The sequence below is a fragment of the Sitophilus oryzae genome, unplaced genomic scaffold (assembly GCF_002938485.1).
Source record: "Sitophilus oryzae breed Bouriz unplaced genomic scaffold, Soryzae_2.0 scaffold_172_pilon_pilon, whole genome shotgun sequence".
NCBI lineage: Eukaryota > Metazoa > Arthropoda > Insecta > Coleoptera > Curculionidae > Sitophilus > Sitophilus oryzae.
The window spans coordinates 2,379,884-2,392,646 of NW_022146424.1; the positions used below are offsets into that span (position 1 = coordinate 2,379,884).

Below are 12,763 nucleotides of genomic sequence, written 5' to 3' on the forward strand. Positions count from 1 at the left end.
TTGTTTTTCCTACACAATATTTTTTCCTCTACTCTGAAACCCTTTCCACCGATCAAATAGGGCCATTCTGTGCAAAACCATGCAATTGGATGAGGATGCTAGAACAAGAAAGTAATTTGTATATTATAGACGATATTTGAGGGAGGATGGGTGTTATAGGGTAAAGACTAATTCCTTTAAGAATCTATTTAAATCAATGTTTTTTTTGGCAGTGGCAAATATTGGCAAGATTTTTGTACATATTCCAAAGCTGGAGACTTTAAGCATTGAACGGATACTAATTTCCATGCGGAATATTGCCGAATAGTCTTACATCTTATAAAAATGCCTCTGATTGTTTAAATATAAAACATTATAAAGGAATAGAATAGAAGGAAACGTTTCAAAATAATAAAATATGGCATAAAACAGGACTTGCCAGCTGGCTCTGTATCCATCATGACAGTTATTATAAACAATTTGCAAAAAAGCACTACAAACAATTCCACTATTTTATACTTAGAAATATTCAGAATACACTCAAGATAATTCATACTTATAATTGAAATATATTATTTATTTGATAGTCAACTTACGACTTAAAAAAAGCTAATAAACGCGCTTACATTTAGTATTTATAGATTTGTATTCAGTTAAGATAAAAAATGAAAATAAAATATTTCACTTTTGGCCAGGTTTATAGACCAAATACCCCTATGTGGTAAATTTCCTCTTAATTAACTACTTCCGAACCCTGCTCGCATCTCCGAAAAAGCCATATAACAATACACGGCATATACGCAAAGTTACGCATCACGTGTATTGTTATATGGCTTTTTCGGAGATGCGAGATGTGAGCGAGTATTTGAAGATGCGAGTGGTCAAGAATAGGTCCCCAGAGACGGCGCTGGTTGCCGGAAAGCAGAAACCTGCCTCCACTATGTTCGTACCCTAAGGTTTAGCCCGATCCTGTCGTGTTAAGCCACATCCAAATTTCCAAACACACGTGCTTTGATTAAGGCTTGATTAAGGTTTGCAGAGCTTCGGCATTTGCCATAAAATAGCAGAGCATTTGTTACAAAACCGTATAAATTATATATGATTGTAATATCAAAACTTCAATCTATTTCCGTATTGTAACGGAATTTTAAATTATTTCTTTATTTTCGAGAACATTTAATCCAAACATAAGGAATATTTTGTTGATGTTTGATCCTCAAAGTCTTAAAAATAAAGAAGTTAAGTTATCAAAAAAATCTTAAAATTTTTATTTTTATGATACGTGTTCTCAGTACCTTTATGAGTTCTTTTTTCTATAATGTTAAACATGTAACATGTAGCTCAAATTTTTATTGGTTCTTAAATTATTTATGGCTTCCACAAAAATCACGTTTACGCTATTGCGAAATGAAAGTGCACTTTTTTCAATAAATTAACTTTTCAAGGTTCGTGTTTTATTAAAATTTAAGGTGGCAAATAAAACCTTCTTTACATAATTCCATAGCAAAGTCTTATGTGCTTTTAATATAAAAATGTGATCAACTTTTTCAATCGGTTATAAGGTCATTTGTTAATGTTACCCATTGGAATTCCCCATATTGTTTTTTATGTGGGGCGTCGATGTTTATTAATAATAAAATTGTTTATATATGCTTAAACTAGTTACTTGTTACTTATTATTAATGTTTAGTGACGCATTCAATTAACATTGATGTAGTTTGTTATTAGATCCGAACAAAATAATAAAAGATATGTATGTATTTTCTTTCAATAATCTCTCATCGGTTTTTAATAAATCAAAAACATATTTTGCTTTAATTTGAATTGGTAAAGACTAAATAAATTAATAATTGAAACAAACAATTATAATCGAAACGTTTGTCCTATATTTTTCATAAAAAGTTATTGAGTATAAAGTTCATAAGGACAGATTTTAATTTTATGTTAGGTTTGAGTTAAACAAAAAATAAATTTGGTTCAACGAATCATTAATTCGAAAACATACAGCCCTTTTAGATGGAGCGGAGCGTCCGCGCTGTTTTTGTGCTGCTTGTTTTTTTTTTCAAGATAGCTGTCAGACGAAATCATCCGGACGTAGCATACGCGACTCATGTGAAATTGTTCATTTATACTTATGGAACTCGCGGACGCGCCGCTCTATCTGAAAGCGCGAAAATTAAGTGGTTTATATAAAATTATACAAAACATAGACTAACCATATACATTGATGAGGTGTTCTAAGTGTTTCCTCATTTTCCCTACAGAATTTACATTCGTCGTTGCTTCTTAGCTTCAATCTTCTGAGGTGTTCGTTGAGGAGACAGTGTCCTGTTAAAAACCCAGTAACAATCCGAAGATTGATCTTACTTAAATCAAGGAAAATCTTTGATTTTTCTCTGAGTTAATTATTGATACAGACGTAATTAAACATTGTAAATCAATAGATAAAAATTTAGAAATCTTTAAATAAAAAAATTATAACGAAAAAATCCCAATTTAATGCAATACCAAAGTCGTTAATAATAACAATAACTAATAAACTATAGGGACCGAACACGTTGCACAAATGAAAATTATTAATGTGATTATTTGAAACTGAAAAATTAATTCAAATTGTTGATCATTGAACTATAAAATAATAATATAATCTCTCAGGTCTTTTTTCGTGTATAATTACTAATATTTTTATTTATTTCTAGTTTGCAGTGACAAATTGTTGCACCAATACAAAGGTAGAAGCGTTTTGAACGAAGAAGAAAGATACAACGCTGTCAGACACTGTCGCTACGTGGACGAAGTACTCCGGAACGCCCCCTGGGAGTATACAGACGAGTTTTTTGAAAAGTACAAAATAGATTTCGTGGCACACGACGATGAACCTTACGCCTGTGAAGAGGTAGAAGACATCTATGCAGACCTCAAAAAGCGAGGAATGTTCATAGCCACTCAAAGAACCAATGGCGTGTCTACTTCCGACATAGTTGCCAGAATTGTCAAGGATTATGACGTGTACGTCAGAAGAAACCTTGCCCGAGGCTACTCAGCCAAAGAGCTCAACGTGTCGTTCCTCAAAGAGAAGAAATTCAAGTTCCAAAACAAGATGGACGAGTTAAAAGACAAGGGGAAACACTTGTTTGGTTCTCTCGGTGAACGGAGAGATGACTTTTTGTCGAAGTGGGAGGACAAGTCAAAGGAAGTTGTGGAGAATTTTGTGAAGATTTTCGTGAAGAAACCGCTGAGACTGTTGCACTATTCCAAAGATAAATTGATGAAAGCTATTACACCTGAGTCGTCGGCAGATGAGGAGGAATATGAAGAGCCTTCGGCTAAAAGGCAGAGATTGTCTTAACTTAATCTAGTCGTATTGATCTAGTCTTATTCAGTGAAAATTGAAAATTTAATTAGAAATTTAATAGTCAATTGCTTCGTTTTTTTTATTCAGTAATATAGTATTATTACTATTATTCTATAGTAACTACATTAACTTTATAGTTTTGAAAACTGTTTATACTGCCATAGATACATTTACTGTTTTACTTTGGGCAATAGATAATTTTCTTCAATAAAATATATTTTGTTTACAACCACATGTGTAATGTTGACGTTACTAGTAACTTATCTACCTTAACTTCTTTTTTCCAATTACATCTTCTTCTTTCTCTGCTTATCCATTAATGGATGTTTGCGACCACATTTTCCCTATCTTCCCTATCTCTGGCTGTGTGGATCAAAGTCTGTATGTTACTAATGCCTGTCCACTGTCTTATGTTCCGCAGCCACGACATTTTTTCCGTCCCAAACCTCTTCTGCCCTCGATCTTGATTGATTAATTACATACCTTTACTTATCTCTTCAATTTCCTCTGTTTCTTGTTCTTTCTTCTTATTTCTATACTTCTGCAACTTCTTAATTGCTTGATGCTCTGGGTGAGCTATCAATGTTAAAATGGTCTATTTTCATTACTTCCTGATAATATTTTGGCTGTTTAACGGAGAAATTCAACATTTTTGGTTTATCGATTTTGACTACTAACCACCAAAATATAGTATTATAATAAAAAATTACAAATTTTTGACATTTTTGATACTAGTAGTTTTAGATAAGTAGTTTAATTTTCAAAATAAAATGGTGCCTGCTTTCTGATTAGTGGTTTGGTTGTAAATAAAATAGTGTACAGGGTGTCCCATTTTAGTTGAAATCATAGGGTATCTCCGTTATTAGTGAAGTTAGAAGGGTGCGGTTTGCACAAACCTGTCCTACTTTTTTGTCAAACGGAAGATGCAGTAAACAAAATTTTCATAGCGCTCTTCGTTTCTGAGCTACAGGGTCTTTTTGAAAATGTTGTAATTTGGGACAGCTCCCGTATCTCCGTTACTGTGGATGATATCGAGAAGGTGAAAACTGATTCTTGTAGAACTTTTAGTAGAATACAGTGGCGTAGTCTGTTTTTCTATGGAAAAAATATTTTTGAAAATATGAACCAAACTTATGTTTTTTCAAATGGAACACCCTGTATATTTATAAATCATATGATCCGTCTTGCCATGAGCTTCTGAAAAATATATATTACTCTATATTTGTTTTCACTCTTTACTTCAACATTTAAAATATATTATTTTTTTTATTAGTAGGCCATGATAAATAACATAAAAATCAAAATGGTATACTAAAATAGTCATACACATATTAAAATTTTATTTGGGATTGATATATTTTATTTTTGAACTGTTACCACTGAATCTCTAGTGATGATATGAATATATTTTTCTTTCTTTATAACGGAATTTGTTATAACGGGATGGGTTTGTAAATATCTAAAACCTTGCATAATTAAAGCATTTTCCAGGTGTTCGTCATTGTATTAGTTGCCACGATATATTTCATATTTCAAAAATCCCCAAAATCAGGCAGAAATCGAGAAAGGACAAATCCGGGAATCAAGGAGCCTATCAATGGATCCATTGGTCCCAATTCATTGATCTGGCAAATAGTCATTTAACAAAATTCTAATATTTTCGTTGTAAGTTAAGTTACGAGGGGAAGCCCCATCTTGCTGAAAGTATATTTCACGTAAATTAGTTAAAGGAATATTTAAAAGTTCCGATACGATAGGTTCCAAGATTTACAAATAGCGGTAGAGAATTAAGTTTCCCTAATATATAAAGAATTTATTAGTGGCTCTCAAAATAAAACAAGAGACAGATAGCAGTATACTATTAATAATTCTTTAGTTTCTTTTATTATTAATCATGGCCTACTAAAATATAATCTTTTAATATTTTTCTAAAAATATTGCAGTAAATAGTGAAAATAAATATCGAGTGATATATATTTTTGAGAAGCTTATGGCAAACCAGATCATATAATTTATAAATATACAGGGTGTTCCATTTAAGAAAACCTAACTTTAGTTCATATCTTTAAAAATATCCTTTTCGTAGAGAAACAGACTACGCCACTGTATTCTACGTAAAAAGTTCTACAATAAAAAGTTTTCACCTTCTCGATACCTTTCGCAATAACAGAGATACGGGGGGTGTCCCAAATTGCAAAATTTTCAAAAAGACCCTGTAGCTCAGAAACAAAGTGGGCTCTGAAAATTTTGTTTACAGCATCTTTCGTTTGACAAAAAAGTGGCACAGGTTTGCGCAAACCGCATCCTTCTATCTTCGCTAATAACGGAGATACCGTATGATTTCAACCAAAATGGGACACCCTGTACTAACCTTAAAGGGGAATCTTTTCAATACTGTCTCGAGGTTGGTTATTTAATTTTTTGGCAGAAATGAAACCCTCGGTATATAATATACTACTATGATTAAAACATTTACGTGGAAAGTCATTAGTATTATTTACAACGGTAAAAGTTGTATAAAGTCGCATAGATCTAGTCATAATAGATATGCTGTAAAGCTACTGGTGCTAATAAATACCTATTCTACTTGCCAGATATACTTTTAAATCTAATTTTAAGACCGGTTGACACGGATGGACTCCGGTTGACTTGGCTACCATATAAATATACTTATATGGATGTTGCGCGCGTCTCACTTTGACGCTGTTTGTATAGTATCAACTGTTAGATGTTTTATATGTATGAAGTCGAGTTGGGAGGGTTCGTAGCATCCAAGTAAGTTGGAAGCCAGCCTACTTACTTTGATGTTAAAAAGCCTTCCAACTCGACTTGGATATAACAGTCGATACGAGCAGCGTACAAGTGAGACCTGCGTAGGCAGCATCAGAGTGTACTTAGTCCAGGAGTGCTTGGACCATGTCGTCCCTTTTTTAGTAAGTGAAGATTGCCATTCCATAAATGCGACAAATTTAACAAAATTGAACCATTATTTTATGAAGTACTTATTTTCAAAAAATGTTTATTGTAGTTGTATGTTTAGTTTTTGATATCTTTTTTAAATTGTAGCGTGTATTGGAAGTGGTATAGATTTCAATTTATATTATTCTAATAGTAGATAATAGCCTAACTACTACTTGACTGATAGTTTTATATATTTTATTACTCTGAGGCAATTTTATCTATTTACTAGTAAAACTATAAAAAAAATTGGGCAATTTCGTCTGGTATATTTTAATTAAATTTTCTTATACACTTTTTATACTAATATTGATACTTTTATATATTATGTATGTTACATATTTGTTTTAAATACCTATTTACTCATTTTAGTTTATATATTAAATGTTTTTTTTTTAATAGGAGAGTTTATATAAGTGCAATATTTTAGAACCAATGTTCTATATTACGTTGTATTTATAATTAATAAAAATAAATTATATTATGAAACTCGTTTTATCTTTACTGTACTTTACCCCAGTTTTACTATACCTACACCTATATGTATATAGTTTATAGTAAAAATATATTATGTTTATAACTTGGATTATATAAAATATTATCTGTGATATTTATAAAATAAATTAACTACATCAGCAACCTTTATCACAATAATCCCCAAATTAAATAGAATTTGTTATTATTGATTAGTGCGAGTGGATTATGGTAAGCTATGTCGGCTAGTATTATAAACATGAATTATGTAAATATAATATTTAAGCAGATATTGATCTGATTTTGCCCGTTATGTGTTTAATAATTTATGTTGTTTAGTGAACGTTTCTTTTTTGCTTTTGGAAAATGTTAAACTTCTAGGCAGTTTTTTTATAAATAAATAACTTCAGTTTCGTGGGGTCGTAGATCTGCATAAAAGAAACATTTTTTGTATTTACCATTTTGAAAATAACCGAGTTATTTAATTTTGTCAAATTAAAAGAATAATTCTTACATTTTGAGAGCCGCCTGCTCCCAGTTTATTCGACGCCCAGTGTTGCCACGCGGACAAAAAAATATACTTTTAACTTGATTACAAATACTTTATAAGATACTGGTAAGAGAGTCTGCATTCATCATTTTTAGGATTTATTCTTTCAGTTATTTCAATTGATTTCAGTTGAAAATAACTGTAAACATGTATTAGTGTGTGTTAAAGAAAATCAGTACGTCTTTCTAAAATTATTAGTAATGCCACTGATATAATTAAAATTAATTTTTGTAATTTCTACTGTAGAAAATTAAAATTACTGGGTACTTATGAAGAAATAAATATGCAGAATATGGGTAACGTAGGAGGTGGCAACATTGCAAGGCTTCCATACTAGACTATCAAGGAGTTGAGAATAAATAAATCTGTGGCACTCAAAAGTTTTTTAAAATTTTCCGAAACATGTCAAGAAAAATGTAAAATTACTCGAATTATACAGGTTGACCCGAGTTGTATTCAGGAAACTTCGGTAATCATGTCCTAAACTGCTTCGTTTTGGACATGTGTAGAAAAATACGAACTTTTTTACTTATATTTATCGGTAGAATATGCTGCCGAAGTTTCACGAATACAATTTGGACCACCCTGTATATTGAATTTTTGTTTTAGATCTAATGAGTATTAGAAAGTGGGTGATTTATACAAAAAAAATATAATTAATTATTAAAATCCTAAGTATATTGTATTTCATAACCTGTATTGTTTTACATTGTTTAAAAAAAATAAACAATAATTGCAATCTATTTTTTAGATTACGATTTCATAATAGATTGTATTTTAATTGATACAATTCTAGAAATCTCTAATTTGAATTGCACATATGCTTTTTTAAACCTAATCATGACATTGATTCTGATTAAATCAATTTCAACCCAACAAGGTCACAATAATCTCAATATCAAACAGTAAAAATAGTCTTAAAATTGTTTCACACGTTTTTTTGGAGATTATACTGGAATTAACAGTCATTATAATTATTGAATTGAATTAAGAAATATTTCTGGAATTGTATAAGGTGATTTTCTTACGTTATAAGGTGATCGATGTTATCTTTTTTTCGTAATTAGAAAAAAATGTGCTTCATCAGATACTGTTTCAAAGATTATAAGAAGCTTTTTTAATTATTTCTTAATTTCAATTATATTTAAGAAATAGTATCTAGACCTATTTCATTTGTATAATGTAATGAAAGTGGTCTAATGATAGAAGTTTTTTCGCTTTTTTTTTTAAATTCTAGGAATAATTAAAACAATAGATGAAAACGACCTATACCGGGTGTTTTTCATGTGACCCATAACTTTTTTTATTTTTTCAGATAAAAAACGAGTTTTGGAATTTTATTATATGACATAAATCATGATTGATTGACGTATTCAACTAGTTTCGGTCATTTCCTGTTCGTACAATTGGTATTTTTTAAATTTATTTGATTGAAAATGATATTCTGAATAGAATAACATTTTATATGTCAACTTGCCATTTTCAATTAAAATAAAATAGTATTTTAAATTTCAATTTAGGGTGCCATGGCTGTGTTAAAACCACTTATTTTTAATCAAGGAGCTTTGGAAAAGTAGTATAATTGGATAGTTTACTGTTTTTCGTGTCTTATCCTGGTGGGTTGAAAGATGCCCAAATCGTATTTTTAATTTTAACTCATTTTTTCAAATGGAACGAGGGTGGCTTATTAGCATATTTGGAAAAAGCATTTTTTTAACGAATAATTTGGCAGTTCGAGTCAAGTTGTCATTATATTTATTGTTGTGACACACTATATTGAAATTTAAAATTCAGTTTTTTAAGCAAAAATATGAAAAGTTGACATATGATATGTCGCTATGTATTTAGAATGTTTTTTTTTTCTATCAAATAAAGTAAATATATACCGAGGGTACCATTTAAAAATCAAAACTTGTAATCATTTCCGGCGAAACAGGAAGTGACCGAAAATAATTGAATACGGCAATCAATACTGATATATGTCATATACTAACATACCAAATTTATTTTTTTCTGTCTGAAAAAATAAAAATAAAATTTTGAAAAAGACCCAATATTATTGAACTACTCACTATATCATTGACACATAAGAACACTAATACAATATGGTGAAGATTGCTATGAAATGAAGATCGCTGTCATTTTATATTTAAAATTATATAGATAATGCCATCAATTGTTATTTCTAAGCCAACTGGACGCCGTTACTACGAAACAGAAAAAAATATATATTTTTATTTTCATTTTTTTTTCAGTCGACTTGTGCAGAAGCTCCTTTCAGCGACGAACTTTTAGCTGAACGAGCTAGGAATCTCTGTGATTATACTCAGCGCATCTCCTACGAGATGGCGCGCTTAGGCAACGCACCTAGACCCGTGCGAGTCTACGCAGACGGAATCTACGATCTGTTCCATCAAGGTCACGCCAGACAGTTGATGCAAGCCAAGAACGTCTTTCCCAATGTTTATTTGATCGTTGGAAGTAAGTTATCAATCTAGATTTTTAATAAATATTTATTTTTCCAATAATAAAAGGCTGTCCTGTGCCGGAGCCACTGTGACCTTTAAGGTCTATTGTGTTCTGTGATTGTGTTTGTGTTCTTTCTGTGCCTTCCCCCACTCTTCTGTCTCCCCACTCTTCTGTCCTACAGCAACTTGTGCAGGTCCTTAATATATGGGAGCATATTTCATCCGTTGCTTTCCCAAATAGAAGGTCTTTCCAAAAAAGTCCTATGGGTATAAAATTTACAATATAAAATAGTTATTCTTTGTAAACACTGCTGCGTTAATTCAACGAAGACTAATTGTCAGCAGTGGCTGACTAATAAACAAATTTGCCTAACGGACAAAAAATGCTTAACGTTTCGAAAAGTATTATCTCTTTCCGTCGTCGCACAGTGGGCAAAAATCCAGAAGTATGTTGCAAAAATTCTTTTTTTGTACGATTTAATTCAAATTTGGTAAAAACATTCTATGCTAGTAGCCCGTGAACCCAGTTAGTTTTGGCTGACTTGGGAGTGGTTGGGGGTGGTGGGGGGGATTCATAAAATGGGAAAAATCTATTGACTAATACAGCTACCAAAAGGCGGTAAGAATATTTTATATTTCACTAAATTTTACGATTTTTGGCAGAGCCAAGATGAAACAGACAAATATTGAGCAATTATTACTCCTCCGGCATATACAGGGTTTGTTTTATATATTGACATCCTCTGTATATTTTTTATTCGACGTTTTCGAAAAAAGTGTCTTGAATAAAAGTTTAATGGTCTCGAATATATTTTTCAAAACAGTCTTCTTTGCATATACAGGGTGCCTTAGAAATCCTGTGCGTGGCCCAACTTTCTTATTTCAAATTAGTACCCAATTTGATTTTTATTTTCTCCTAAAAATCCTAACTACTTTTATGTAGCATAGCCTATGCCATTGTTTATATATTCTTCTATACCTAATTTGATATAAGATAGTTGAACCATGCCCAGACTTTTTGGCAAATTTATTCAAAACCACTTTCATTTGAGGCAGTTTTCAGAAACGTCAAATAAAAAAGATAAAGGGGGTGTCAATGTATAAAAGAAAACCCTGAGTATACTAATCCAATCTATTCAAGATTGTCATTTCAATAAGTTTGGTCTCTAATAATACCAGACAATATGTGAACAATATTTTATGATTATATTTTAAATAAGTGTATTCTGAGAATTAAACAATGAGGATTTAGAAAATAACAGAACTTATACCTATTAAAAATATCTAAATTTTATTTTACCATTTACTATTTACTGATATTTTGTTTTATAACAGCTGGATGCAATGGTCACGAAGTGCACATTTTTAAATCTGAAAGAAGAATCCATTTCATTTAATTTAAAAAATTTGGTACTGTCAAAATTTGTCAATTTGTCAAAAAATGTCATTTGACATTTATGACATACCTCTTCGGAAATCTTGAGAAAAAAACAACGTAACTTTATATAGTTGTTCTTCTCTAGCTACTATAACAATTGAATTTATGGTATCCACATAAAGGATCTTACTATACACATACGCATGGAGGCTTGTGAGCTTCCAATGTTTAATGTTCGGATTTTTTTATGATTTTTTTCACTCAACTTTTCTAAGACAGAATATATGCCACTATCAAAAACCTTAAATGATTATGTTCTACTTTTGACCTTTACCTAGTTTTTTTATCCAAAATCAAAATAAAAGATACTTTTTACTTACCTTGACATTAAATTTACTGCAAATCGGGAGTCTACGTAAAACACTGTTATGACAATTTCACAATAATTATTGACAGCAAAGCTAAAAATCGTCCGATTCAATTGTTATAATACTGTGTCACTTGAATGCAACGCCTACCATTTAAAAATTGTAGAAAAAGGCAGTTATTGGACACAAATTAACTGAAAATGGTGGTTTTGCGCAAAGTTCGTTTTAGCTCCCTCGAAAGAGACTCCGAATATGTTTTTTTGTTAGTTTTATGTGGTTTCCTCTTAACTAATATGTTTCCAATCTAATGTTATTGCCATAAATGCTAACTGTGGATGTTATTTTTTGCAACTTGGTTTGGACATATTGCCTACTGTGCGTCGGAAGCAAAAAAAAACACAAAGAACAAAGAAAAAAAAATTAAAATATCTAAATGCAACTATCCGAAAACACTTTGGTTTTTTAAAACAGATACGTCTACAAAAACCATTGACGTTCTGTTAAAATGACATAATATCAAGTTAAACTTCAAAATTAACTATTACTACCTGATAACAATTACTTAATAAGGTAAAACCAAAAAGTTTCAAACTTTCTGTATGATTATTTTTAATTTGTTTTTAGTTTTTACGTCTGTTATGTTTATTTATGTTATGTTCTTTAAAATCAAAGAAGCGATTGCCATACATAACTAACATCTACAGATGAGTAATACATTTATTTTTATAAGATGGTATTAAAAATGCCTCTTTTATTTTTCTTTTAGAGGCTATCTTGATCTCTTCTTTCATTATAATTTTTGCGTTGTTTCCAAAATCTACTCTGTGCCCTGTGTCCCATGAATGCTGACAAATCTTAGATTTATGAAAGTCGCCCTTTCTTAAATAAATTCTGTTGTCCAGTGTTCATTGGTTTAGTTTGTGTTAAAATGGATCTAAGTGTGTTTGTGTTTTGAAAGACGTTCGTCTGTTATATTATTTTTCTATCCTTATTTTTTCCGAATATAAAATAATAATATTAATTCTATCCTTAATAATTAATAATTAATATCCTAATATTTTTTCTATCCTTATTTTTCTGCACGACTGTTTCAGGAGCTTTATCACAGAGGAGTCTGTAGCAAAGACCTCCTTGATACAGGTCGCGCTTGTTCAGGTAGCACTTGACAGCCATATGTCTTGTCAAGAGGCCTGTTGTAATCCGCACTTTATAGAGACAAAGTGCTAATTCTGC

At 30.9% G+C, this 12,763-nt stretch overlaps 1 protein-coding gene across 3 annotated transcripts in view; it reads left to right on the forward strand.

The window, feature by feature from the left end:
- The window catches only part of LOC115881730 (choline-phosphate cytidylyltransferase A-like), a 36,930-nt gene that overhangs the window by 14,393 nt on the left and 9,774 nt on the right, over positions 1-12,763 (forward strand). For 2 of the 3 annotated variants that reach the window (XM_030899347.1, XM_030899346.1), the window contains exon 3: positions 9,572-9,797. In XM_030899347.1, the coding sequence (XP_030755207.1) occupies positions 9,572-9,797 (226 nt within the window). Of the gene's footprint in view, positions 1-2,678; positions 3,543-9,571; positions 9,798-12,763 lie in introns of those variants that run through there. The other variant, XM_030899348.1, reaches the window with a different exon arrangement.